Raw genomic sequence first — 26804 nt, forward strand, 5'->3', positions numbered from 1 at the left:
TCAAATTCTGTGTAAATAAGGACAGTCGATATACATAAGTTTGTTAAAATAAAGCAGATTCCAATGATTATACGACAACACTACTGTGATACATGTCTAAACGAACTTAGTTAGCATGAATTGCTCCGATAGCATATGACCTGTATAAACCTGTCCCACAGAACAATTTTTCCCTCACGGACGGTTGAACAAGTGTTAATGTAAGGCCCAGATGAACAGACCTTATTATAAGGTCTGTTCATCTGGGCAATTTTCTCAGTTATTATAAACTCAGCAATTTTCTATAAGTTATAGAAAATTGCAAAAGTTATCCCTTATACTGTAAAGAAAGACATAACAGGGAAATACTGTGTGTAATGGAAGTATTCAAGTATACAAGGTGCACAAAATATCTATGCTGTCGATTTGACGCGCTCTCTTGGGCAAATACGGATACTTAGGTCGCTGATTTGTGTTTGTTAGATGCTTATTCAAACTTGCAGGAGATTGAAATCAATTGAATCAATTGACGTATTTGTTGTCCCAAATATTTGAAAAAGACAGACAGCCCTCCTTGGAATCCACACCGGGAGTGACAACATAACAATTGCTCAAACTTTGGGAGTCAATGAGACGTTCTTTTTCAAGGTTAGGAGGGAACTTGAGGTATCTAAATGGGATTTTGAGGCAACAGCAATGCGGACTGAGGGGAAAGATTGAAGAGACTGTGTCTGAACGCCAGAATTCGTGATTGATCAGGGCCTCTAGAATAATACTGATGCCTACCTAGACGTGCTAGAGACCAATCTGAAGCAACTGGATATACATGGTTGCCAATGAGAGCTCTTACATGTGGCAGCAGGGCACGTTTCCCTGCCACACCTAAAAAAAAAGTTTCAAATGGCCCCAAAACAATTTTGACGAATTCATCTTGCCGGACTTTTGGCCTCCAAACTCGCCAGATCTGAATCTGATTGATTTTCTTTTATGTGGCACGATTGAACAACAAACCAACCGAACCCCATACAACACCAAAGATGGAATATTTCAGTCGGATCAAGAAGGAATTCCATGATTTGCCTAGGGACCAACTGATTAAGGCCTGCTCGTGCTTTTGATGTCTTATAGAGACGAAAATTGAGGCTTTATTGAATAAAATAATTCAAAATCCATCATGCTATCTAAATTTGGTTTTACTTTTTTACTTTGATATCTGGTTGGAGAGAAAATTGGGCTTGAAAAAAATGATTTTCACGGCATTTATATCTTGCGCACCCGGTACTATACTCGTATATGTATAATGTATATAATAAAATGCATTTTTGTACTGAATTTTCTCATTTTTACATTCTTCTATGCTAATAACTAAATTTTGTCTAGGGAGACTCTAGTTAATCGGCAACTAATCAGTCATAACTGCTACGAATTAAGTTTTTTTTTGTTGTTTAGCTACTTTCTTCTACTCCGTCTCCACTCCTTTCAAAAGCAATCCATCATATAAGTTTTAAAATGTTAGTTTGAGTACTGCAATTGTGGAGTCTATTTGCTCAGTTACGTCTTCTTCTTTATTTTCACCATTAAAATAATACATAATTATTAAATTAGAATCTTTTTATTCTTAACGGTTTATCCTTTCCATTACTTTTACAATCTATAGTCTATTCATTTATTTTTCCATCATATCTGTATTCTAAAGTTTTATTTGAACCTGGGATCTAATACACTTGATAGACACAATATATTTTTTCGAAATAATTATTCAATCTCTTTTTAACTTAAGATGGAAATTTTTCCACTATAGTCACGATACCGTTGAAGTCAATGCTTTTTTAGCTTTCAATATAAATATTGTTTGAACTGTGGGGAATTTCTTCAAAATATGAACAATTATTTATTTTAGGCTCCATTCATAAGTACTCAATGTTGCAACAAATAAATAATTGGACGATTGACAACAACAAATTAGTCGGTAATCAGCCAAATTGATTAACGGTGTATCCTTACTTTCAATACTTTGAATAATTATTAATTAAATATTTTGAATATGTATGTTTGTGTATCACTTGAAAATTAAATTATTAAAATGAATCAAATCCACATACAAATCTATTAGAAAACAACTAATATGTATATATATATATATCATATAATACACTTTCAAAAAAGAGTATCTCAAAAATTGATAATTTTTTTCAGAGTTTTAATTACAATAAAGAAAGTAAGTTGAAAAAAAATAAAATATATTTTACAGTGTTAATAGGAAATTAAAGTAGATACACTCCGTGGTAAGATTATATCAAATATGCAGGGTTTCCAGGCGGGTTTAAGCAAAATAAGCTATTCGTACTTCTAAATTCGGTTATTTTCAACAACAAATTGCTAAAAAATTTACTAAGTAAATTTTTAGTTTATAGCTTGAAGAATTTATTTTAAGTCAAAAATAAGTTAGGCTTGTAAAACTACAAAATATGTAGTCTACAACAAAATATACAACTGACCATGTCCCTAGAAATTGGTGGCCTGCAGAGAAGCTGTTTCCCCAGTCAGAACGAGACATATCTTTTTAAATTTGAAAATTAAGGTCGAAAGGGATATTTATTTCAGAGCTACATACTGTAGCATCTAGAGAAGTCCGTAAGATGTGGTTGGATTTGTACAATTAATTTAGTTTTAGATCGAGTAGGGACGAAAAAAGTAGGATGATAGAAGGCAAATATATTATTACTGTCGTTGTAATAATGAACTTATTGTTTACAATGTGGAAAAAAAATTGGATAACGATGTAGCTACATACTTGTAATACCTTTTAAGGTCTGATATATAATGAAATTAGATGATAGAGTTATATATTTTTGATAGACAGTAAGATTTAAGTCTTTTTATTTATTGATTCCATTTTGACATCCAAATAAAAATACCAATTATTTATTCTTACAAGATTTGATTTTTCGACCACCAAGATGGCGGACATCAACAATTATGACATCACATGAACACGTGTTATTTACTTTCAAATAATAATATATATTATGTAGAACATTGTATGAACATGTATTACAGCAATAAAAAAACAACCGTAAGGGGTGCGTTGAAATAAAAGGAATTTAAAGGACAGTCAAATTAATAAATATTATACACTTATTTTTGAAAATCTTTCTAAAATATATATACATATTGGGTTATATTTGAATTTGTGATTGTATTAATCATGCATTTAAATTTAATATCACAAAATATAATGTCCATGATACAAAATGTATATACTTTGTTCATTTTGAACTTATAAATGAAGTTCCTTGTGTGTAGTGTCTAAAGATACAACATGATCCTCTTCAAAAAAATAAAAATACAATAAAAAAAGAACGATAACAGCCCTACAATTTAGGCACCACTCGCTATTAGATAGCTTTAATGCTCTTCGGCATTCTGGGACTATGTTGATACGAAGGTATTGATTATTTTCGAGTTTCTAAAAAAAAATACTCCAGGAATTATGAACTTTACTCGTTACTCGATTGCATACTCGTTACTCGCCTGAATACTCGATTCTCACCCTAACACTTTTTGCTTGCTAAAAAACTTGTCAGTCAAAAAAATCATATTTTTTAATGAATTATTGAAACTTGTCATTTTAAAATTAGTATAGTTATCTGCAAGTCTATGTATTTGTAATTAAATATATTATATATGTACACATCAAAGGATCTTATAATAACTATTGTTGTTTTTGTAATTTATATTCCAGAAAGTAATCTAAGAATTAGTTTAACTTATTTGAATCCTGGTCATAAGTGTAATTCAACAGTTTATATATTCAATAAATCAATATTTCCCTATAGTCTGGTTATAACTTGTAACAAAAATGTTTTTAGTGACACTGATTCTTATTAATAAAAAGCCATATTATTGATAATATATTGAAAAATAATAGTTTTTAGACGGCGTAGTAATTCCAAACAATGTCGAGTACTCCCGCTAGTCTTACAAAAATCAAACAAAGATTATTTTTGAAACGAACTGGGATTAGAGTACACATTGCAAAAAATCAACACATTTCTACCTGTGGGAAAAGATAAATTGTAAATTTTTCAAATAAAGGAAGTCTAGTAAGATTTTCATGTCATAAAGGGATTGAAAAAGAAAAAAAATGATCCCAAGTTTTGACGAGTTCCGAGTAATACTCTGCTTTTAATGCCCACAAGCCGAGTTTTTTATGTCTTTCTTTATTTACTTCATACAACTCGAGTACCCAATGTATGTTTTTTGCTTGTGGAACATCACTAGTATTGATATATTTAAAAGGTTACTATTGGTTATTATAACAGCTACTTGCAGTGCCATTACGTCATAAGAATCTTTCTGAACTCCCTAATGCCTGAGTTATTCAAAAATTGAAAAATATCAATAATAAAAGACAAAATCAAATTTATGAGCCTAAATACAAGCAAAAAACTATATATCGGACATTTAAATATCGTATCGTAATCGCCGTTGAGTAATTGATGGCCAAGTTAGAGTGACCATGGACAAAATCCTATTAATAGATCGATAAATACTGAAAAAAATATAGCGCCGTGACCCCTTGTACTCTCAGTGATTATGGATTAGATATGTACAATACAAAATTACTGTTATTTTAACGACACTGGTCAGCTGTTGCCTGCAAAATGAAGTACATATCACGCTAAAACAAGAATATACAGAGTTTTATCCTGTCAAGAGTCTATCTTTCAGCTTCTTTTCTCCTTATTCAGTCTTCTGAGCGTTGATTGATTGAATTAGCTTCTTATAAGCTTTTAACTATAATAAAGAATAATTATATAGTTGGAAGAATTGGACCAGCATTGGCTAATTACCATCTGATTTTGGGTCTTTTTTTCTATATCTTATTGGAAATTAGGTTGGAGGACACAATAAATGTAAAGACTGTATATACACATATAAGCAGTCGGTAAATAATCAATAGATTTATACATATGATCATGCGAATTTATAAATGAAATAATTTATAAAAATAAACATATTTCTTCTATCTTCTACTCAATTGCTTTTTGGACCAGTTTCCATAACCACTTCTTTCAAATTATTTTATCTGATTTACAACCATCAACATTAGTAAAAAGAAAGCCTGGCTGTTTATTTTTGCCTTACTTTCTAAATGTAGTTTCTTTGGTAGTGTGAAAAACGTGTGCATAGGCAGCATACTATATCCACATATTTAAACTTTTGATTCAATAGAAACTTTGTTATCATCATGCTTGGTTATTTTTCCATGTAACGATGGGCTCATGTTATATATTTGCGTTTGGTTATTATCTCCACCACTTGTATTTGATCCATTCTAAAAAATAATAATTATATTCATTATCTTACATGTAACCTCCGTATACGATAATTCTAATATAAATATAAATTCAATTACCTATAAGCCTTTTCATGAAAATGAAAAGGTACATTTTATGAATCAATCAATTTAGTCATTTTTTTACTTTCAGTTAACCAATAACTACTTAGCATGTTATGAATACAGAGGAATGATTGAATATAATTAATGATCATTAATCGATTATAATGTATTTTTTATCAATTATATAATCGTATGTATAATGTTTTGATCGATCATTGGTAAAATTATATTTATTCAACTTCCTATTAGAAGAGGAATGTGCTGTAACATTATTTCTTGAGGTTGTTTATTCACCTGTTTATTCTATTTGGTTCTTAAACATAAATATGTACTAGGTTTTTTCATTTTCTGGGAAATCATTTTTGAGCAGGATCCTGTGAGCAGTGAATAATTAATAAATACTATTAAAATTTAAGTATTTCTCTATATACGCGTATTTTAAAAAGAAATAATCAATTTAAGCTATTTTATTATCATTATTAATAATTGTGGTTCGGTTAGTATTTTAGAGCCCAAAGGTAGCGATTTCTGGAAATCCCACCAAAGAAAAATAAATTATTGAATATACAACACAATCCCTTGGGTAAATGTCATTTTTTATAAAAATATGAGACATCTGAATACCCATCTCATACGGCTTCAAAAACACATACTATTTTCAAAATATGGAATTTTTGCACAAAAAGGGTACAATATTAATTAATTAATGTGTACATTCTTGTGGGACTGTACTCTATGAAATATAATATATACATATAAAGACGTTCTTGTGTTTTTAAAGAACACTTTCGGATGCAAAGGGACAATTGTTTGACATTTTTTAGCGGGTGAGGCAGTCAAAAAGCTTATGAAGTCCTTACTAAGGTACAACATATTTTGAACGCCCTAAGATCAAGGAGGTATAAATACACTTGAGGAGTTTTAAAAATTATAAAGCTGTACACTAGTGTTTTAAAATATGTCCATTTTACTTTTAATATGAGCTTCATTATGACATGGTGGATTGTTTATTATTGTTTTTACCTGTTTTGTTTGGTTTTTCTCTTTTGTCTATTTTAGTTATTTGTAAAAATTTGAAAACACTTGAATCCTAATTAAGGTCACGAAAAAAAATATAATTAAATGAAACTTATATAATGAAATTTGTGAATTTTTAGATAAAATAAGTATTATTTATTTATGGAGTAACATTCAAGTATATTCAACGCTCCCAAGTTGAAAAAACAATTGTTGTTGTAGCCAAATAAATTTTGATAAATATTAATCAAGTGGTCATCATCGTTTTGTTACTTAGTTTATAACTTTGAATAAAATGCCAACTTTTTTTGACGTGTTTCTTCAATATTTATCATTTATTAATTCGTATTGAGCAAAGTAAAAACAATTAAAAAATACTTTTTAAAGCTTCACAATTATCATTATGACTATTACGTGTTTCAAAAAAAGGGGCAAATACATTTTTTATCTGTTTTTGACGTTTGATTATTGCAATAAACTGTAATAGGGAAAACGTAAATCCAATTTTCTTTTTTTCTTGTTCGTTTTTAGCTAAATTGCATTTCCATATTTCTAAAAAATATCTAATCCTAAAATTATTATCCTTTATCTTATACAATAAGATGCTTCATAATTGAATAACAAAGCATTTTTTATATTTTCTTTACATATAGATGGATCATATCAAATAATAAAAAAATATACCATATTGGCTCAATAATTGAGAGTGATTAGTTAATGTATCTGTTTTGGATTATTAAAAGTTCCATAAATGGATGGTGAAATATGTTCAAAATAACTATATCATCCACGTTATGTTGCTATACAATAAGACTTTCTAAGCCTTTCGCTAGAGTAATCTCTAAATGATTAAAAAAAAAAAAAAAAAAAAAACATTCTTTGTATGGATAAAAGTAAATGGAAAATTAGAATGGTAAAAGTAATCATTTGTAGTTGGTAATCAAAGAAGTGTTTTTTATTTTATTTTCCAAAACTGTTATCATTATTCTTTAACTTTTGAGGGGATATCATTTAAGCATAAAGTAACGACTAGAAGAGTAACACTGAGGATGTGTTGTGGAGTTGTAGGTGTAAACCCTTGTTGGATTCAGAGTATAATTGAAGATTGACAACCGAATAAAATCCTTCTTGGATTCGAAGTGGAATTTGTGTTTATTTCCTTCCTCTCATAGTTCTTTTCAGCTAATTTCATGTCAGTTTAGCCACTCTTCTTTATACACCTTTTTTAGGATAACCATGTCTTTTTTTTAAACGCACAAGAACCTATATGATTTACAACTCTCAGCCCAATTATCACTTCTCTGAAAAGTATAATACTATACAACAAAATGAAGGTCTTGAAGCGCCAGAGGCTGAAATCCACAATTATTATTTTTATTTAAGCGTAGATTAAAAATTTCAACGGATATTGGGCTTCAAAGTCTTTAAAAAAACATCAAGTTTTAAGTGTATAACTACGATTCATTGACCTATTTTGACATGAAAGAACTATATAGATAAAAATAAAAGTAAACATAAATTCATACAAACATTTTAGAATTTGAAAAATTATCATTATTTTCATTAATTTATCTTGATTACAATTAATAAAAAATGTGTAAACCCACCAAAAAATTGAGTAAAATGAAGGACCTTAATTAGAAGCTAATATATTTTTTAGTTTCTTTTCAAGTGATTTATATCGTAGCTTAAGTTACAGAATATAATTTATATTACAATTTAAAAAAAAAAAAAAATTGCCCCTTAAAAAAGGTCGATTATGATTGATTTATGGTCAATATAGTTTTTAATATTTATATAAAAATTTAAATATAATAAGTTGGTCAGGTTGTGTGAATATAAATGACAATAATATTCCGGAGAGGTGGGGGGGGGTGCGATTGAATCGTGTATATACTATACAATATTATTCTAAAGTTATAATCAATGTTTAAGGGGTTTATAGATGCTTCATATTCAAAATAATTGATTAATTGAACTCATAAGTGATTCATTTTTTTCCCAGAAAATTTATTGTAATCTTTATTCACGCAACCTAAAAGTAATAAATATAGGTTTCAGCTTGTGGGCAAAAATACTGTTGCATGGTGTAATTAATTATTTAACGACATCCTCATCATACGTTTAGATATTAAAGTTGTGATTATTAATTAATGTGCAAGGAAAAAATGGTTTAATTATTAATCTAGGTAGATCTTTTTTCTCGTCAAAGAATTTCCAAGTACCCCCAAAACTAGGAGAGAAAATAGTTGGTGCTGTCGATCTTTTTTGCCTCTTATTTATTAGATCGTCGTGGTGTCAAATTGTATCCCAGAATTATGAATTTCTGCCTATAGTGGTATAATTTAAATAAAATACACTTTATAATATTAATATGGTTCATAACAATATAAACGTTAAAACAAGGAAAATTTAGTTTCGATTGTATTTATTTAGTAAATTATACGAAAAAACTCGATATTATAATTTTATGAAAAATACAAAAAAAAAAAAAAAAAAAATTGTCCAAGTTTTAATTTTGAAAAATGAAAATTTTTTCTACAAACGTTGAATTAATTTCAAAAGGAAGATAGACATTTTTTTCATTAAGCTTATCATTATTTAATTTTTTTAAGGAAAGTTGGTATAAATGTAAAATGTATATTTTTTGGTTTAATTGTATTCCAACAACAAAGGGAATATTTTGAACATAAAATGAAAAGGTAATTATTTTTAGTGTAATTTGCAATATATTATTACAACAAGTACTTTCTATCTTTTTTTGGCAGTATTTTCTTTTCTACTTTATGCCCTGTAATTACTTATATTTGCAGTACCGTAATCACAGTTTTGTTATTAAGAACCTCTGTGTTAGAGTAGTTTTTAGCACTATTTTCCTTGTTTGTTGTTTGCGGGAAACGTTGACAATTTAAAAAAAAAAAAATGGACTGAAAATTATTATTTATTAATAAACTATATATTTTGTATTTTCTATAATAACACATGGGACTCAACATATACACTGATAATTTCATATACTCCCTTATGAGACAATATCTTACCATGTTCCTCCAATCACAACCCAGTGCTGTTTGATGTATACAGTATATATAAGTTTCCATGTCTATTTGTTGGACGAGAACTCATTTTTAACAACGAATTCATATTAAAAAAAAAAGTGACTTTAGATAAGGTTTTCTGAGGAGCATTTGTGCGCTCAGACCCTCATCCATACTAATAAAGCAAAGTTTGTAAGCGTTTTTCTTTGTATATTTGTTCGGACGGATGGCGTAAGGTAATTTTCATTTTACAAAGAAAAAACAATGATGTGCAAAAGTGCGAGTCAAATAATAATAAAAAGTAGTAGTTGGGATTATTAATTAATTCCTGAGACGTGAACTTCCTTTCCTACTACATTCAATTATATTCAAAACCTGATTGAACATTCGTGTGTGCTCATAAAAGACGGAACGTAACCCTGAGGATTTGTTGCAAAGTTATAATTGTAAGTCCTCAGAGTAGAGTTGAGGATCGTCATCGGAGTAATTCTTTCCAATGTCCTTGTTTATTTCCTCCTCCCTTGTCAGAGCTGATTGTAGCTGATTTACTCAAAAACAGTCTTTAAATTTTCAGAGTTATCAGGTTGATTTTCGTTTTCTTCCGAACCCTGTAGAAGAGGTGGAAGGAAGTCTCGATGTTAGTCCCACAATTATGGCAAATTATCTCCTCTTGAATATATCGAGTTTTTTATCTCTTTTTTTTTTAAAGAAAAAAACAAAAGAAAAAAAAAATCTCGGTTCTTCTTGAATAGATCGACGAAGTTGCCTGTCTATACCTAAACCATTTTTGCTTTGCATCACTAAATGCATTTAGAAAAGGATGTACAAACTCACACCCCAAGTTTCCCAGTTAAGTTAAGTTATCTCCATTCTTCTTCTCACAAGGCCCCAAGGCTTAGTACGCTGTCGACTGCCGTATGAGGCTTTTCTAATTTTTCTGATTTTCCAGACAGCTTAACATAAAGATAAATGGAGTTCAGGGAAAACATTTATATCTATTCAACTATATCTATAACAACTCATATCTATTCATTAATCTTGGATTGAAATTGAATACTTCATAAGGTCCACGAGGGAAGCACATAACTGAAAATAGCGGCCAATGGTGAACTCATGTCTCACCAATATGTTATGCATTGTTTGGCCACCGGAAAGAATTCCCTTGTCCCCATCGATACTCTTTCAGAGAAATTGTATTCTTTAACTTGTCATACCTTTTCTTTAATTATTCTAGCCAAAAAATCCTCACAGTCAAGGAATATACTGATCCAGAAGAAATTTAATGTTAGCCAAGAAGTCTTTATTCTAGAGATCCAAGTCCCCAGCGGTGTGTCGGTATATTAACTCAATCTCTTGTTATGTAAACCCTTTAAAAATTCAAATACAAATTATCCCTGATCTCTTATACTCCACGGGAGTTAACTTCCTAACTTTATACTATCAACACGTCACTCGATTTGACTTGAAGTTTAATTCGTTTTAGAGGAGGTTAAAGTTCATTTTCACATTTTTATTAAATTAATTAAAAATTGTTATAAGTCCTTCCTCTTCTAAACCCGCATTTTACCTATTAGACTAGGCAAATTGGAATCGAGTAAATAACTTTCCATATTCAACTGGCTTTATGCATTGCTCTAGGGTTATATGGTTATCCTGTTTTGTAGTATCATCATTAAGAACAATTTCGAACAGTTAGCCATTTCCTTGTAATCCTTCCTACTGTAAATGTATTTGATATGATTGTTTCTAAGGTATTAGCTTTTCAAGGCGAGAGAAAACTTGATATACTTTCATTACACTCAGATATGTCAATTTTATTGATATTATTTTCCGTTGCTTGATATATACATTCCCAATTCTTTTGAAATCATTTAAAAAGAGAAACTTTATAAGACTTTGATTGCAAATACACTCTCAAAATTATCTCACCTTAGATTTTGGACGGAATTATGATACAAGCAGCTGTAATTTATCCAATATTTGATGATGTAGTGTCAAAACACATATTTACAATAAAAGGATAATAGTATTTCTATTTATTTGAAAAAGTCAAGAGGATTTTCAGTAATTATTTCACCTGGAAAATCCCAATCAGGAGAGCTTTCAAAATCATGCTCATCACGAGAACTAGATGTTTGATAACGTTTTATTCTATTAGTCTCTAATTCAATGCATTTTTCTTTTTTATGGTCCTTACTTAACCTTATATTGCCATCAGCACCAAACGATGCTAATTGGTCAGAATTCATGTATATAAAAAAATATAATGATGTATTAAAAGACTTTTGAAAGGGAAATTGCAAGTATTTACGGATATATATATCACTTTGGATACTTGAAAAATATATTTAAATATTTTGCTGAGGGTCTTTGGAGATATTCTATTCCCATTTCTATTCAATTTTAAACAACCCCCTTATTTCTTTTTTTATTCAGAAACTCAAACTTGTTTAATTTGCTTACCCCTAGAGTAGATGATAGACTCTACCTCTATAGAAGTATATTAGTTTGTTATTTACGTCTTCTCTAATGGAGAGAAAATATAAATTATAGTAGGATTCATTCTTCATTAGAGGCTTTTTAGAATAGTTATAAGAGTAGAAAAGGAAAAGAAACACATTAATGAAGTTTATGCTTAATAATTAAATCAGGAAATTAAAAAAAATATATATAAATTTCAGCAAATTCCGATTATTTCTTAAATATTATGACACACTATGTAACAGTATTTTCCTCTAAAGGTCTGAACCCCATATAATTTATTAATATTTAAGTTCCAGAATTCAAAAAGGACTATTAAAACCTTTCACAAACATTATTTTAGACTCTTCCATAAAAACATTAGGGGTAAAAGTATGATTTAGTGTAATATTTCAACGAGAAATAACTACATAATTGAAAATCAAAGTTAATGACAATTGATTTGAAGGAACTACAACATTTGAAAAATAAAAAAGAAATTTCCAAAGAAATGTGTTTTATCATTTTGAAAATGGAATAAAATGAAGGATTTTAATTGCAAGTTAATATATGTATATATTTTGGGGGTTTTTGAAAAAATAAGTCTTATTAATGATCCATTTTGACTTATTTTTTCAATCTAGTTCTTAACTTTTTTTTAATGAATAAACAAGGTATAATTGTATAGAAATAGTTTAAATGTTTTGAAGTTAAAAAAAATAACACATCAACTAATTGCAAATAAGTAATTATTAATGAATATTTTAGACTATGGCAAGGGGGGTTTAACACACATTTATATATACTAGACATAAGGCCAAACCGATATTTGTCAAATATTTTAATAGTAATTTATTTTGTTTTACGACTTAAATAACGTAAATTTAAGATCACGGCATTCCATGGCCTAAATTTTGGTTATTTTTATTATTAGCTGTTGAAAGATAAAAACATTTCCCGTCACTTACCTCTTGAGCTTCTTTCCGTAAACACGTACAATTGCAATTTAAAAGACCCTTTGGTGTTTGGAACATTGCCACAAAGTGTTTTCGAAATGACTCATTTAGAAAAATATACAAAAACATATTGACAGACGAATTAATAACAAGAAGAACATGACTAAATCCAGATGTAAGAAGGAGCCAAACTGGAAAGGAATGCAGCCCCTTTTTTTGGCAGATAAAGGCTTCTCGAATCACTATACATTCATACATGGAAAGAAAGAGTCTTGGGAAGTGACACACTAAAAACACAAGTACAATTCCCATGAAAACAATTGCAAGGTTATCTTCTTGTTTCCGACGTGTTTGCTGATTCGCTGAGGAAGTGTGTGTAGAAGTTCTTCTTTGTCGAGTTATGTTACGATCTTTTACATCTTGATATATCTATTAAATAAGTTGAAAACAAAGCAGTCAGGTTGAAAATGGATTATATAATATTCACTAAACTTACCTTATAATTGAAATAAATCAGTAGGAAAAATGGGACTATCCCAATCACCATGAGTCTTACCCAATTATTGTAGTAAATGACATAGTCTGGATTTTTCCTCAACTCAGTTGTTCTTATTGCCTTATAATATTCAACTTGTTCATGAGTTTCGTTGTACTGAGCAATGTTAATTTCATCATACACTTCAGCCTCAAAAATTTTGGGTATGTTGAAAATTAGGCTAAGGAGTGTGACTGGAATAACATACCTAAGAAGCCTTTTCTTACAGGCTTCTTGGCTATTAATAGCTTGTGAATAATCAATGGGATAATGAACTGCAATGTAGCGTTCTAGTGCGATCCCAACGGTCATGAAGACAGAAGCTGTCATTGCAACACTGAGTACTGGATAAAGTAGATATGGAAATAGATGGATGTGAAGCTCTGTTGCCATGTTAAAACTAATTCGAAAGCTTTCAATTATGCTGCTGAGTAAATAGGTTGAGTCCATACAAACAAGAGCGATGAGCATGAGATTAAATGAGTTTCTCATATCCTCTCTGAAAGGTAATTAAGATACATGAAATAATTATGATGAAGCAAGACTTCCAAAGAGATATTTAAGTATTTTGGAATGGCTCAATTACAGTAAATATTTTGCATTACTAATTTCAGGCTAAATCAATCATCCCAGCTCCTCATTATTTTTTGAAGCTTTGCATTAGAAAAACTCCCATTAATAGTTAAAATTCGTTTTTTACCTTTTTTCCAGAAAATTATTTCTTTTAAAAATAATACATTTTTGGACAAAATGCTATAACTTCGAGTTTGAAAAGGGGTTTTTATTGATATTGAATTTTACAAAGAAAGACAAATTATTATTGTAGACTTTATATACATAATTTTAGTTCTATTGATGTACTTTTATGTATATACATACATTTTTCAGTTCTTTTCCATTTAAACTCTTAAATAACACTCTTTTGGGGGCTTTCAACACCCGAATACATACATTCTTATTACAAAAAAATTACTTCTAATGGTATATTCCATATGTGTAAAGAACACTTAGAACATTTCTCAACTTTGTATCTCATCTCAGGATTTTCCCCAATTTTAATACGTAGTAAATATGAACCTCATACTGCAATGATAATTACATTGACCTTGAATTTGATATTTTTTTATGTCTTGTGATGAAATAAGTTGATATTAGTTAAACTAAAGCCTTTAGTTCATTATGTTCTTTTGTGTTCCCTCTTTAGCTCGAATCTAGAGCTCAATTCTCCCGTTTTAACGATTATAGAGCAAAAAAAACAAAAAAACAATATTTAATTTTTACATTTTCAAGAACCGACCAGTAGGACAAGGAGTTTGCCAAATGATATATTTTCTTCATATTTACGCATGCTTTTAGTAAATTAATATTTCCATGGATAATTTCATTTACTATCTTTTTTTATATAAGGTGAGCTATAGTTACTAAATTGTTATTTCTGGGGTCAAGTAGTTAAGACGTTCTAAAATATGAAGTGCGAACTCAAAAATAGTACTGACCTTCCATTTGAGAGGATAAAGTTTATTTATAAAAATTAAAATAAATATGGGTACTAAGAAAAAATCAGCATTAAATTCATTTTCCAAATAGAATAGGAGTTTCCTTTTTATTTAAGAAAATGTTATTTTAAAAAATAAAAAAAAATATTTAAAAAAATGGTTAGTAGCTGAAATATGCCAACAGTTATTAAAAAAGACCATTACATTAAAGGCTTGTCGTTTGATGGAAAAGCTAATTCTAAAAATAAAATTTATAATCTAATGAAAACGTCATTTGATTAATAATTTGAAAAATGTTAATAACAAAGGTCAAAGGTTTGGTCTTTTAGAACAAAAATTTTATTATTAACAAATGAAAATATTTTTTAAAATTCTTATTTTTAAGAAGTAAGGAAAAAAAATATCCTTCACACTTATCATTGCCAGTCTCCATTCACAATATACCATAACAGTAATCAAAAAATAACTAATTTTCATGCTTTGCCAAATTAGTTAATACCTTTATACTGGGCAAATGAGATACTTGTATATTTAAAACATGGGAGAAGTTTTATTTCAGATACTGAATCAATACCCTTAATACGTTTTACATCTGTATCAAATTTATTTGCTATATTAAGAACCTTATCATACAAATAAAATTAGTTTGAGGGTGTATATTTAATGATTTACACAATATATATGTAGTGTGTTACATTAAAAATACTAAATATGATACAATTTTACGAATAATTGTTATCTTTTCTACGTTTACGAATAATTTTTATATTTTCTATGATAATTGAACATTTTTTCTTTCATGGTTTGGAGAATTTTAATTTATAAAAGTGATTCCCATGACCTACTCATCTGTTTTCAGTAGCGACCACATTTTTTCACCACCCCAAAGAACTCCAATGGTCTCATTAACACATAGACTTTCAAAAAAATAATGTATAGTTTCTCTCTTGATCAACATAGTCCAGAAATAACTACTTGTGTATAATCTAGTAAATTTAGAGAAGGTCAGGACTTTCCTCACAGTTTCAAAATTTGCTTTGCCCCAAACTTCGATTCGCGTATTTATGCACCCTCTAGAAGCCCTCAGGAAAGTCAAAGTGTGTCAATTGTTCGATAATGCATTTATGTGAAACGGAGTCAAATGCTTTCTCAAAATCCACGAGGACCGCTGCATACTTACTTTTTGTGGAATTATCAATAACATCCTGAACTGAATTTAGAATATCTTATAATAGACAGAATTTCATCAGCCCTTTCTGAGCCGGGGAGATGATTTATGAGAGATCTTTATAAAACAAAAAACTTCAATTTCCTTCGATAACCACGCAGAAAAACTGAGAATTTCATCGTGAGTAATCGATAAATCCAATTCCTATATGGTGAGTAAAATTGCTTATTATTCTTTCTCTCTTGTAGTGGCCTATTCGATTCGTAGTAAGGGTTTCCATTTAGTTGGATCCTTAACAGTGTCCATCTGTAGTATAACTCACAGAGGTTTTCAGAAACTCAGTATAGAAAGCATTACAGGTTTGTGTAAAAATTGCTAATAAAAAATTCCTGATTTCCGAGGGCTCTTCTGTGATCTCACCTGTCAGTAGTCTCAATTTAGATATTCTCTTTGATTGTTCCGCTTCTTCCATATTTTTAAATGATGACTTCCCTTTTAAGTTCAAATTTATCAATTCTTTCTTAGAACCTTTCAATGCCCCCTTTTTATCGTAGTATAGCAGAATCTCTTCCAGTTTTAAGGCCGAGGTAGAATCGCCTTTGTTTAAAGTCTGTATTTAATAGAGCGTTTTTCTCATCTCACTACCTTTTTCTCTGCCTTTTTAAATACAAATCCTACTAGCTTAAAATTCAATGAGTCTGGGGACAAAAGTCAGCTTTCCATTTTATACCTAAATCTTGTAAGTTATAATTTCATATTATTTGTTTCAGATCTGAGTCACTATTTTTATTGTATGAAATATTACAACCTTGGGTGTCACGATTTCATTTTTGGGTTACATAAAAGTCCCCGATAATAATAATTTCTCTCTGTACAAACGGCCTCCCTAACTCTAACTAGTTTTGAAAACTATTTTTAGAATCATGGTTTGGGTCGTAAACTGTAAAAAATGTTGTTTGGTTTCCAAGGAAATCCAAATCGACGATAACGTGATTGGTATCAGTATCTTTGGCTTTTTCATTAGGATTTAAATTTTCATGTATTAAGGTTATTACTCCTCTTGAAAGGTGTGTTGATTTCTATTAGCCTTTGAATAGAAAAGGACTTGTCTTTTCGTTTATATTCTGCACTCCTGGATCGACCAGCGTTATAATATCCGGTAAAAAAAATGCTTTGATGTAAATAAATACTATATGAGGAAATTGAGTTTATAGTAAAAGACAAAAGAGTTGTCATACTCATAATGGAGGTTTCAAATTTACGAAAAGAAAAAAAAAAGCTCGAGAAAGCTATTGAGGAAGGTCAAAATTATCCAGGGCCTTAACCGATTAGTCATAAAAGAGCACCAAGAGACAACAATCAACGAAAAAATATTTGTTTGTTGATTGAGTGAGATTATTAAACGTACACTTATTTTTGAAATAAAAAATAAATTCATTTAATTTAAATTTTAACATATTCGATTGTTTTTATCCTCCTACAATTTTCTAGGTTCTTTTGAAAAGTAATAAACATAAAGAAGATGATTTAAACAAAATTTCTTAACTAATTTTTAATTTCTTTTAGGTTTTGTCATTTTTTTCTCATAAAAGTTAAGGAATCTGGCTATAATGATACCTATTATTTTTTTACAAATTTATAACAATATTTAATCCCAAGTCATTGTATTAATGATGGTCATTTTTTAAGCATTATATACTTAAAAGAACAAAAAAAAAATAGTCGGAAAATAAAAAAAGATACAAAGTTGGAAGGTACTCAAAGTATTCATGATCCGAAATATGTAGTAACGTAAAGTTACGAGTACAAGACTTGTTGTAGTCGCAACCTGAAGTGGTTTTTTTTATTATCCAAAGCTGTTATAATTATTATTTAATTTTTGAGGAGGGAAATTATACGTATTAAGTTCCATGGATAATTGAGGATTTTTTTATTTAGTTGTAAAAGTAAGTCATTGTTGGACTAACCGAGGGTAGAATTAGGATCGATATCGGAGGAATTCCGCCCGATATCTTTGCAAGATACAGAGTTGGATTTTTGTTGCTTTCCTTCGTCTGACGCCTGATTCCAGCTAATCTAATAAAATATAATAGCAGCTAATCTTTTTTCTTCTAAACATTTTCGAAATGTCAGGGTTGACTATATTAATTTTTGGTTTCTTTTATTTTTACAGGTTATTAAATTTTAAATTTATCTAATGCCTCTCCAACGGAAGTGTATTGGAGGGATGGGTATATTTTATTTACATTAATTTTAACATCTGTGTCTCATAATTTTTTCTACTGCAGGATGAACTTGAGTTTTTAAATTAACTTAATTAATTTTAGCATGAATCAAGATACCTCTTAAAAAATCACAATTCAACAGAAATACCTGTAAATACTCTATGGGTTGGAAGGGTTAAGAATTTGTTATTTGTTTTCTAGAAATACATTATTAGGTTTTATTTATGTTTAAAAACTTTTCCGTAAACCCTTTGGTTATTTATTTAATCTCATTAATTATTTTAATATAAACATCACAATGTTTTTTCTTCTTCTAGTATACTGTAAACATTATAAGTGCCTACTTCAGCTTGAAACACATTTGTAGGTGAGATAGGTAAATAGAGAATGATATTCAATTTTTAGATTGATTTTGATTATGTTGTATGGTTAGCAAAAATAACAGTATACTTTTTATTTTTTTCCTTTGTTCTCAATTAAAATTTGATACTACATGACATCAACAAGATATAACATTTTCTGTTTATTTTAATGATTAAACATCAGACAGAACAGCAAAGGAGTTAAACAGTCACATTTACAAACTAAATTGCTGAAATATTTAAAAAGTTATTATCGCAGTTTTCTTTGGATATATTGATTTGGATGGTGAATATATCATTTTGTTTATCACTTCCATACAAATACTTTTCCCTAGAGAGAGGGTCTTGAACTACAGAGTAGCATATCTAGCAACAGCAGCTAGAAATATTGAGCAGTGTTTTGGGAGAAATGGGTTGATGGGATAATAATCTGTGATTTCACTGCCCATTAGTGCCTTAGAATTAAGAATCTTCAAAATTAAAAGCTTTCACATATGATGAAGCTCTTTGACTACTATTCTAAAGCAAAAAAAAATTATTCCTCTCTAGTACATTCCAGCAGCTTATCCTCCCTACTTTTTAAAGTTAAAATGACAAGTTGATTCAATATATTGATCGCATAGGACTACTCAAACGCTTGTTGATTTTTTTTTGCGAAATACCTTTGCAAGGCGTCGAAAACATAATATAGTCATTTAAACTTTAGAACTGTGTCATAAAATCATGGAATCAAGTTGAGTCGATAATTGTACACACTACTCAATATTCAATAAATGTTTTTTCCACTGTGATGTAATACAAAACTTTGAGTAGTTCATCATTCATGTTATTTTCCTTTCAATTTGAATATAATGGCTTTAAGTCAAATAATAACTTTACTAAAAATTTGATATCCTTGATACTTCACATTGGCAAAATGCTTTCTCTTTAATATCATTACTATTTACAAAAGCTATTGAGGAATTTTACCCTCCATATTTTTTGCAATGGAGTTAGATTATATAGTAAAACATTTTAGGACTTGTCTGAATTTTTGTTTGTTATTTCTGTGATGTCTTCTCGAATAAATTTTTTTGAAGCCGTTAATATAAAAAAAAAAAAGTATAGCTTAAATATTTGGATAGTATGTTCTTATTTAAAATTGATAATTTTATACAATTTGGAGAGACCAAAAGAAAAAAAAAAAAAAGGATCAAAAGTATGAGAAAATTGAGTAAGGGTTTTTCATATAAAAATATCATCGTCATTTTGATTTTTACAGCGATAAATTTATAGTAAATTTCAAAAAGGGTTCTCAATCAAACTATATGATTTTGCAGATTAGTGATTTTGTGTTGCATTTTTTTAAAGACACTTTTTGGGTGGCATTCCACTTGACATTAATTGGTTCGGGAAGTCTTAAGGAGGTATATTTTTTGTGATCCATTTAACACACATATATGTCACAATAACATATGATGAAGTATAAAAATTAAGTAGTATATATAAAAATAGATTTGTGATATATATACCCCGAAATAAATTTCAATAAATATACCCATCCATTTTGACAAATATTCATTGGAAAAATTATGTAGACCTTTATTGGAATTATTCATTAGCATAAATATGTATATCCAGTAAAAAAAGGAAGACATTTAAAAGCCTTGAGCAAACTCTGTTGTGGCACAGATGCTAAATGAATTATTGAATATTTATTTATGCCTTAAAAATACTTGATAGGGTATATACACCTGTGCTAATCATAAAAAATAAAGGTATAATTAAGCAAATATGTTCTGATAATAATTTTAGTAACAAGTATAAACCTTTAAATATTCTTTATAATAGATTTGAAATAACCAAAAGAATATGTGAATGTAGGATGCCCTTTCTTTATAAATCTAATAAATTTATAATTTTTCCCACAATGATACAAATCATAGTTTGTCGTAAAAAGAATGCATGCAATGTCATCTAAGGAAAAACACATTTAAAAAAAGTTAATATTTTATTAGTTGCTTGAAACTTGTTGCCTGAGCTTTTTGACAGTAGTTGACATTTTATACTCTGGGGATGACCATTGAAGCCATTTTGGATTATATAAGAGATTTTATTCATTTCAAGGTAAGTACAATGAAAAAATTCAGGAAAAATTGAGCTTTTCTTTAGAAATCTAATAAATTTATAATTTTTGATCACAATAGCAGAATTTTTTAAAATTATAAAATCCAATTTTATGTTTTTTAAATGTAAAAACAATCAGAATGATGTACAGCATTTGAATCCAATGTTATTTATGTTAATGTAGATTACTCTTCCATTATTTTATATACGGAGCATACAATGTCTATAGAAAGGTCTGATTATCTTTTATTTATTTATGATTTATAGCATATATTTTTCATGTAAAGATTATTCCAATATATCACATGTGTACTTGTAAGGTAATTAAAAGCATTCTCAATTATAGTAATTAATTGCCTAGTTTCTCCATTTATATACTTCTATTTCCACTCATCCATAGATACATGTGTATATTAAATAGCATTGATTATAACATTTCTCTGAGTAATTGTATTTTTTAAGGAAGACTATTCTAATTGGATTTAATTTAATTAAAATATCAAATTTTCAATTTAATTTCAAGAAAATTATATAATTAAATTTGTTATGTACAGTATTAAAGTATATAGGATAGCAGCAGTGGTTCTCAAACTGTGGTAAATGAGCTTCTTTTAGCAGTACATTGAGACTACGAGGCGGAGAGGTACTTACCCTTGGGATCTAACTGTGTTATAGTTTTTGTAATATTTTGTATGAAAGACAGCTTTTGTTGTCAAATAAATAAGACAATTAAGTTTGTATCAGTTCATCAAATAATCAGAAAACAACACATAAATTAAGTTTTATAAGGATTACTCTCCATCTTTCATGAACATACTCTCACGAAGTCAATTTATACTTAAATATTATATCCATAATAATTAAGAATAACGATAACAGCTTTGGGGAAAAACAGAAAAGAAAAAAAAAACAATATTCAGATTGTCAATTACCAAACTCGCCTGATAGAAATTCTTATGATTTATTAGATACATGAGCTAATACAAAAAGTTAATTAATTAATTTTTTTAAGAGAATGGAATATAACATTTATTAGAAACGTCAAAAAAGAAGTTTATTAAGATAATATTCCAAGTTATGGGTGGGGCAGCATTTGTAGTCACATATGTCCTCCTCTTCCAACAGCTGTGTAGTAACTAAGTAAGAAACAGCGTAGAGCTAAGGCAGTGCTGACAGTGAAATTTTACTAGAAGAAGAGGAAAGGGTACAACGGAATTAAGCCCCTTGTTAATATCAGCTGCTGGTTATATGATTTTGTGAGATAAAATGAATTACTGCTATAAAGAGGAGAATTGCATTAGCGCAAAGAAAATATAAATTTGAAATAAAGGCCAAATTTAATGTTTCAAGGCCAAACTGCTTAAAAAACCTAAAATGTCAAACCTGTTAGAGTATCAGAAAATACGAGATACCGTCCAAATTTTATTTTTATTTTTGTACATTGCATTCTACGGCTTTTGATGATATTGCAACTATTTTGCTAATAAAATACTACTTTAAGTGAGAATGAGTAGTGGGCCACACCTAAACATTCGGCGGGATGCAATGTTACCTGCGATCCACAGGTTGGGCATCCCTGTACTAGGTGATCAAATTGCTTGCAATGAAATTGTATCTTAATCAAATCCTTAATAATCAAATTGCTTGCAATAAATTGTTTAATGATCAAATTACTCACAATCATTTTAGCTGACAATGTAAAATAAGTTAAAATCACCCTTGGACACTATTAGATTGCCCGGACATTTTTCACATTACCCGGGCGTTCTCCACATTGCCAGACATTTTGCAAAATGTCCGATTTTTCACATTGCCCGTAACATATATATTTGTAATCAATCTTACTTTTTCAAAATCCTTGCAGAAACAAAGTTTCCAATGAGTCCAGCAACGGCAAAAACACATTTAACAATCCCTTCCAGCCAAAAACTGAATTGATTGAGAAGATATATATCATATGAGCCATAATCTGGACATTCAATCGTAATGTTGACATTCTGTTCCGTGATTGTAATGATTGAAGAATAGTTCATCTTGTTGCTTTTCTGAAAGAGTCAGTTATTTTTTTATTTCTTTATTATTTGTAAACTTTATTTTATCATGCTCTAACATTTTTTTATTGAGATCGATAGTTCAAATTTAATATAAAAAAACTTTGTAAAAAAATGCATTTAGTTTATATTAAAAACCTTTTGACTATTATTTATTTATTTTTTTAAGAATTACTCATTCTTTAATTTTTAAGTTCATTTCTATATTAGTAGGTAATTTAAATAACTGTCTATTAGCAAAATGTATTTAAAAAATAATGGTAAAGTTAGAACTTCTGAATTATCCATTTTTTTCTCTATTATTCAACACTCGTAAATAAGCATAACGATATTTATTTTGTAGCACATAGAAGAACAATTTTACTTTTTTTCAAAACTGTAATTCGAATTTCAAATGTATTATAATTACATAATCCACAGTGACACTGAAAAGTGCACAGTCGCTATTCTTAGATGAATGCACCTTTATAGAATAGTTATAGAAGTTGTACAAATGTAGACTATGAGTTGAATATTTATACAAGTTTGTGGTTGTAGCAACATTTTTTTTTGTCTGCTACGAGACTTGAATATAACTTCACAATTAACTACGCAGCCTATATGAATTCCCCCTTTTAACTGAATTAACAAGTTATGTTCTGCCATGGGAAGAAAAAGCTTCATAAGTAAAAATGAGGCAAAAAGATAAAGATACATAATCTGTGCTATCATAAAAAGCGAGATCTTGTGTGTTAAAAATATATTTATAGCTACGACCAAATATCTCCTCCAGCTATCAGGTGCGTTTTGCTAATATTGTTTTAATGCTTTATGCTGCCTATATATATGTATGATTCATTATTCTCCATCAAATATTATATAACAGGCACGATAATATTTTAACAATGGTAAAGATAATTATTTATTAGTTCAAAACTAACAAGTCCAATCTTGATTGTGCCTTTTTCTCAAACTCTTCAAAATACACATCCTTAACATTGCTCATCGCCATGGGCAATCACTACTAATGATTCGATGAGTGATTTATGATGTACATTTATGTTCTAGTTTTAGTCTGTCTTTTTTTTATAGTACACTTTTGATTGTACCATCGTTTATAACTACGAATTAATCACCTAATTAATTTTTACTCACTAATTATAAAGGGTGATTCAAAATGAGCGGTTTTTTCCAGTAGGGATTATTTAACAGGTGCATGCGAGTTCTGTTAAATTCATACGTCATTTTTACACAGTATTGTTTTACAATTCTTCATGGAAAGATATACGCCACAACAAAATGTACAAATTGTTCAATTGTACTGTGAAAATCAGCGTTCTGTGAAAGTAGTTTTTTGCAAATTACGTCCACATAATCGACCTTCAGAATCCACAATTCGCAGAATAATCGAAAAATTTGAAGGGGCAGCAACTTGATGGGATGTCCAGTCGTCTGGTAGGGCACGTAGAGCTCGCAGTGTAGAAAATATTGTGGTCGTAGCCGAGAGTGTAGCCAACACGTTACCGTCAACGGTGAACGTTATCGCGCCATGGTAACATACTTTTTGGTACCTCAAATTGAAGCACATGGTTTCCACAATATTTGGTTCCAACAAAACGGTGACACAGCCCGCGTAGTAAAGGACTTATTGGGACATCATTTTGGTGAGCAATTGATTTCACGTTTTGGCACGGGGAATCACACCTTTGGACTTTTTTCTTTTGGGCTACGTAAAAGCAAAAGTCTATGTGGATAAACCAGTCACGATTGAAGCATTGGAAGCAAATATTGAGCGAGTTATTTGTGAGATTCCTTTCACAATGCTCGAACGCGTCATCGAAAATTGGCGCGAAAGAATGGACCATTTAAAGGCCAGTTGCGGCCAACACATGAAGGGGATTATTTTCTAGAAATAATGGTAAAGGATTGTTTTTTGGTTCATGATAAAGTTTTGACCATAATATAATATTTTATGTGTTTTATTTCTACAATCCCAAAACCGCTCGTTTTGAATCACCTTTTATATTTAAGATATTTTGAAATAATTATATTTAAAATCATTTGTGAAATATTTTAAATGTGAGAAAATTTGAGGATATTATTTTCATTATTATCTATTACACTCATTCCAAATTATTACAAAAGGGGGTCAATCAATGGTATGCCATTCATAGTCACTCCAACCAGGCATCTCAATAAAAAATACTCCCCCTAAAAACCAAACCGTGATTACAGCATCGATCATTAAGACTGCTTTAATGGTAACATAGTCAAACCTAAATTGCAATTAAAGATGTCTCTTTTTCATGGGAGAGTATTATAAATAGCTACTTCAAATATCCACCAACAAAATATTAGATTTGCTTAAGATCAGTGGAGTTCCGGAACCAGAAATAAATTAAATTGATGTTTTAGTTGTTGCTTTCAAGTAATATTTGAGTTAAATCTGTCTACTGGATCTTCCTAACATCCCTCTTGGTCCTTTTTCCTACGACTATTAGCAATTTTGTCTATAATCTTATTGTTTAGTCAAATATGATTCTATATGGGAATAAAATCATACAATATTAATAAAAATACGTAAATATACAACCAAAAATAGCACATAAGTGTTTTTTTTTCATAAGGAAAATTAATTTATGTTTGAACATTTTAGTAACCTTAAAAAAGCTATCATAATTAAGTTAATAAAAATTACAATGTATTTGAAATTCAATTCATGTTTTTGTAGGGGGAGACGGGGAAAAATTCCAGAACTTTTTTTATTTATTCAATTACTCACAAGAGTACACGCAAAATTTGACAAATACTATCGTTCTTTTATAAAATAAGGTTATTAATTGAATATCTATTGGGAACATTTCAAATTACCGAAAGACTAGGAACGAGACTTCTTAGAACCAAATACTCTTTTGTAAATGGAAACTGTATTTTCTCTTTCTTGCTTCAAATGCACTTTTGTGGCATAAACAATTGAAAATTAAAATGTAAATTAATTATTGATAAAATTATTGAGAAAAACAAACAAACCTTTAATTAGATTTGAATTTGGTAGTTTACAGCAACTTTAAAAAAACTCGACTTTACCAGAACAACCATTTTTTTAAAGATTACATAAGCTCACTCGAAATTTTTTAGCAGGAAAGTCAAATTAATTTGAGTTCAAAAACTCAAAATATAGGTTTGACCGATCAAATGTCGAAAGTTTCAAGTCACAACTCAGAAGTACATCAAAAAAAAAACTAAATACATACACTTTTTCTTAATAAACTACGTGTTAAAGTATTTAAAAGGAAAATCAGATTAGTTATTCAAATGGAATTCTCAAAAACTTGAACTCAAATGACCTTTAAAATCAATTGATGCTTCTTATACAAACTCGACTTGACGCAGAACTCAAAACCTTCAAGTTAACCCAACTAAATTTTTTGACTCAATTCCATTACTACTTTTAATTAATAATACCATTTAATTAATCAAGTAGCATTGACCACTATATAATTTATTTCTAAGAACTTTGCATATTATAATATTCAAACTTTAACAAATCTTCCTCTCAACATAAAGAGGTTTTGACATTTAAAAGGTGTCTTGTTGTAGAAGTGAGAATCAAATGATAAATTTAATTTTGAAAGTTCGAAAATGACTAACGTGGTATTTTCTCTTCCCAAACAAGAAATATTTTAAATCATGGAACCTTCTTTAATGAAAATATAGCAAAAAATGAGTTTATATATGTATCGATATGCCCTATGAACCTTTCCTCTATGTTTTCATTATATGTTAGAAGTAAATATTTCATCTAGATTCATGTAAAAAAACATTATTTCGACTAATGATAAAATAATGTATTCTCTTAATCTGTCAGTTTTATATTTAAGATAAAGAATTGTTGTACAACATCATTAATTTGTGTTGCCATCACATTTCTATTGTGTTCAATTCCCTCCTCTTACACGTTATTATCTTCATCTACGATTTGTCTGTTGATAAACTATCAGATACATAATTACATAGTTTGTATG

The 26804-nt window shown here is 29.2% G+C and overlaps 1 protein-coding gene across 4 annotated transcripts in view; it reads right to left on the reverse strand.

Moving 5' to 3' along the window:
* Nucleotides 1-2828: 2828 nt before the first annotated feature.
* The window catches only part of LOC121120740 (FMRFamide receptor), a 30108-nt gene continuing 6132 nt past the window's right edge, over nt 2829-26804 (reverse strand). For 2 of the 4 annotated variants that reach the window (XR_011780687.1, XR_011780686.1), the window contains 5 exons: nt 22595-22794; nt 13354-13891; nt 12870-13286; nt 5131-5320; nt 2829-5071 (listed from right to left, as the gene is read on the reverse strand). Coding sequence is in view for 2 of the 4 variants with exons in the window: in XM_040715595.2 (XP_040571529.1) it covers nt 5198-5320; nt 12870-13286; nt 13354-13891; nt 22595-22782 (1266 nt within the window). In the remaining 2 variants the exon portion in view is untranslated. Of the gene's footprint in view, nt 5321-12869; nt 13287-13353; nt 13892-22594; nt 22795-26804 lie in introns of all 4 variants that reach the window. The other 2 variants (XM_040715595.2, XM_071889274.1) reach the window with 1 other exon arrangement.

The sequence above is a fragment of the Lepeophtheirus salmonis genome, chromosome 6 (assembly GCF_016086655.4).
Source record: "Lepeophtheirus salmonis chromosome 6, UVic_Lsal_1.4, whole genome shotgun sequence".
In the NCBI taxonomy this organism is placed as follows: Eukaryota; Metazoa; Arthropoda; class Copepoda; order Siphonostomatoida; family Caligidae; genus Lepeophtheirus; species Lepeophtheirus salmonis.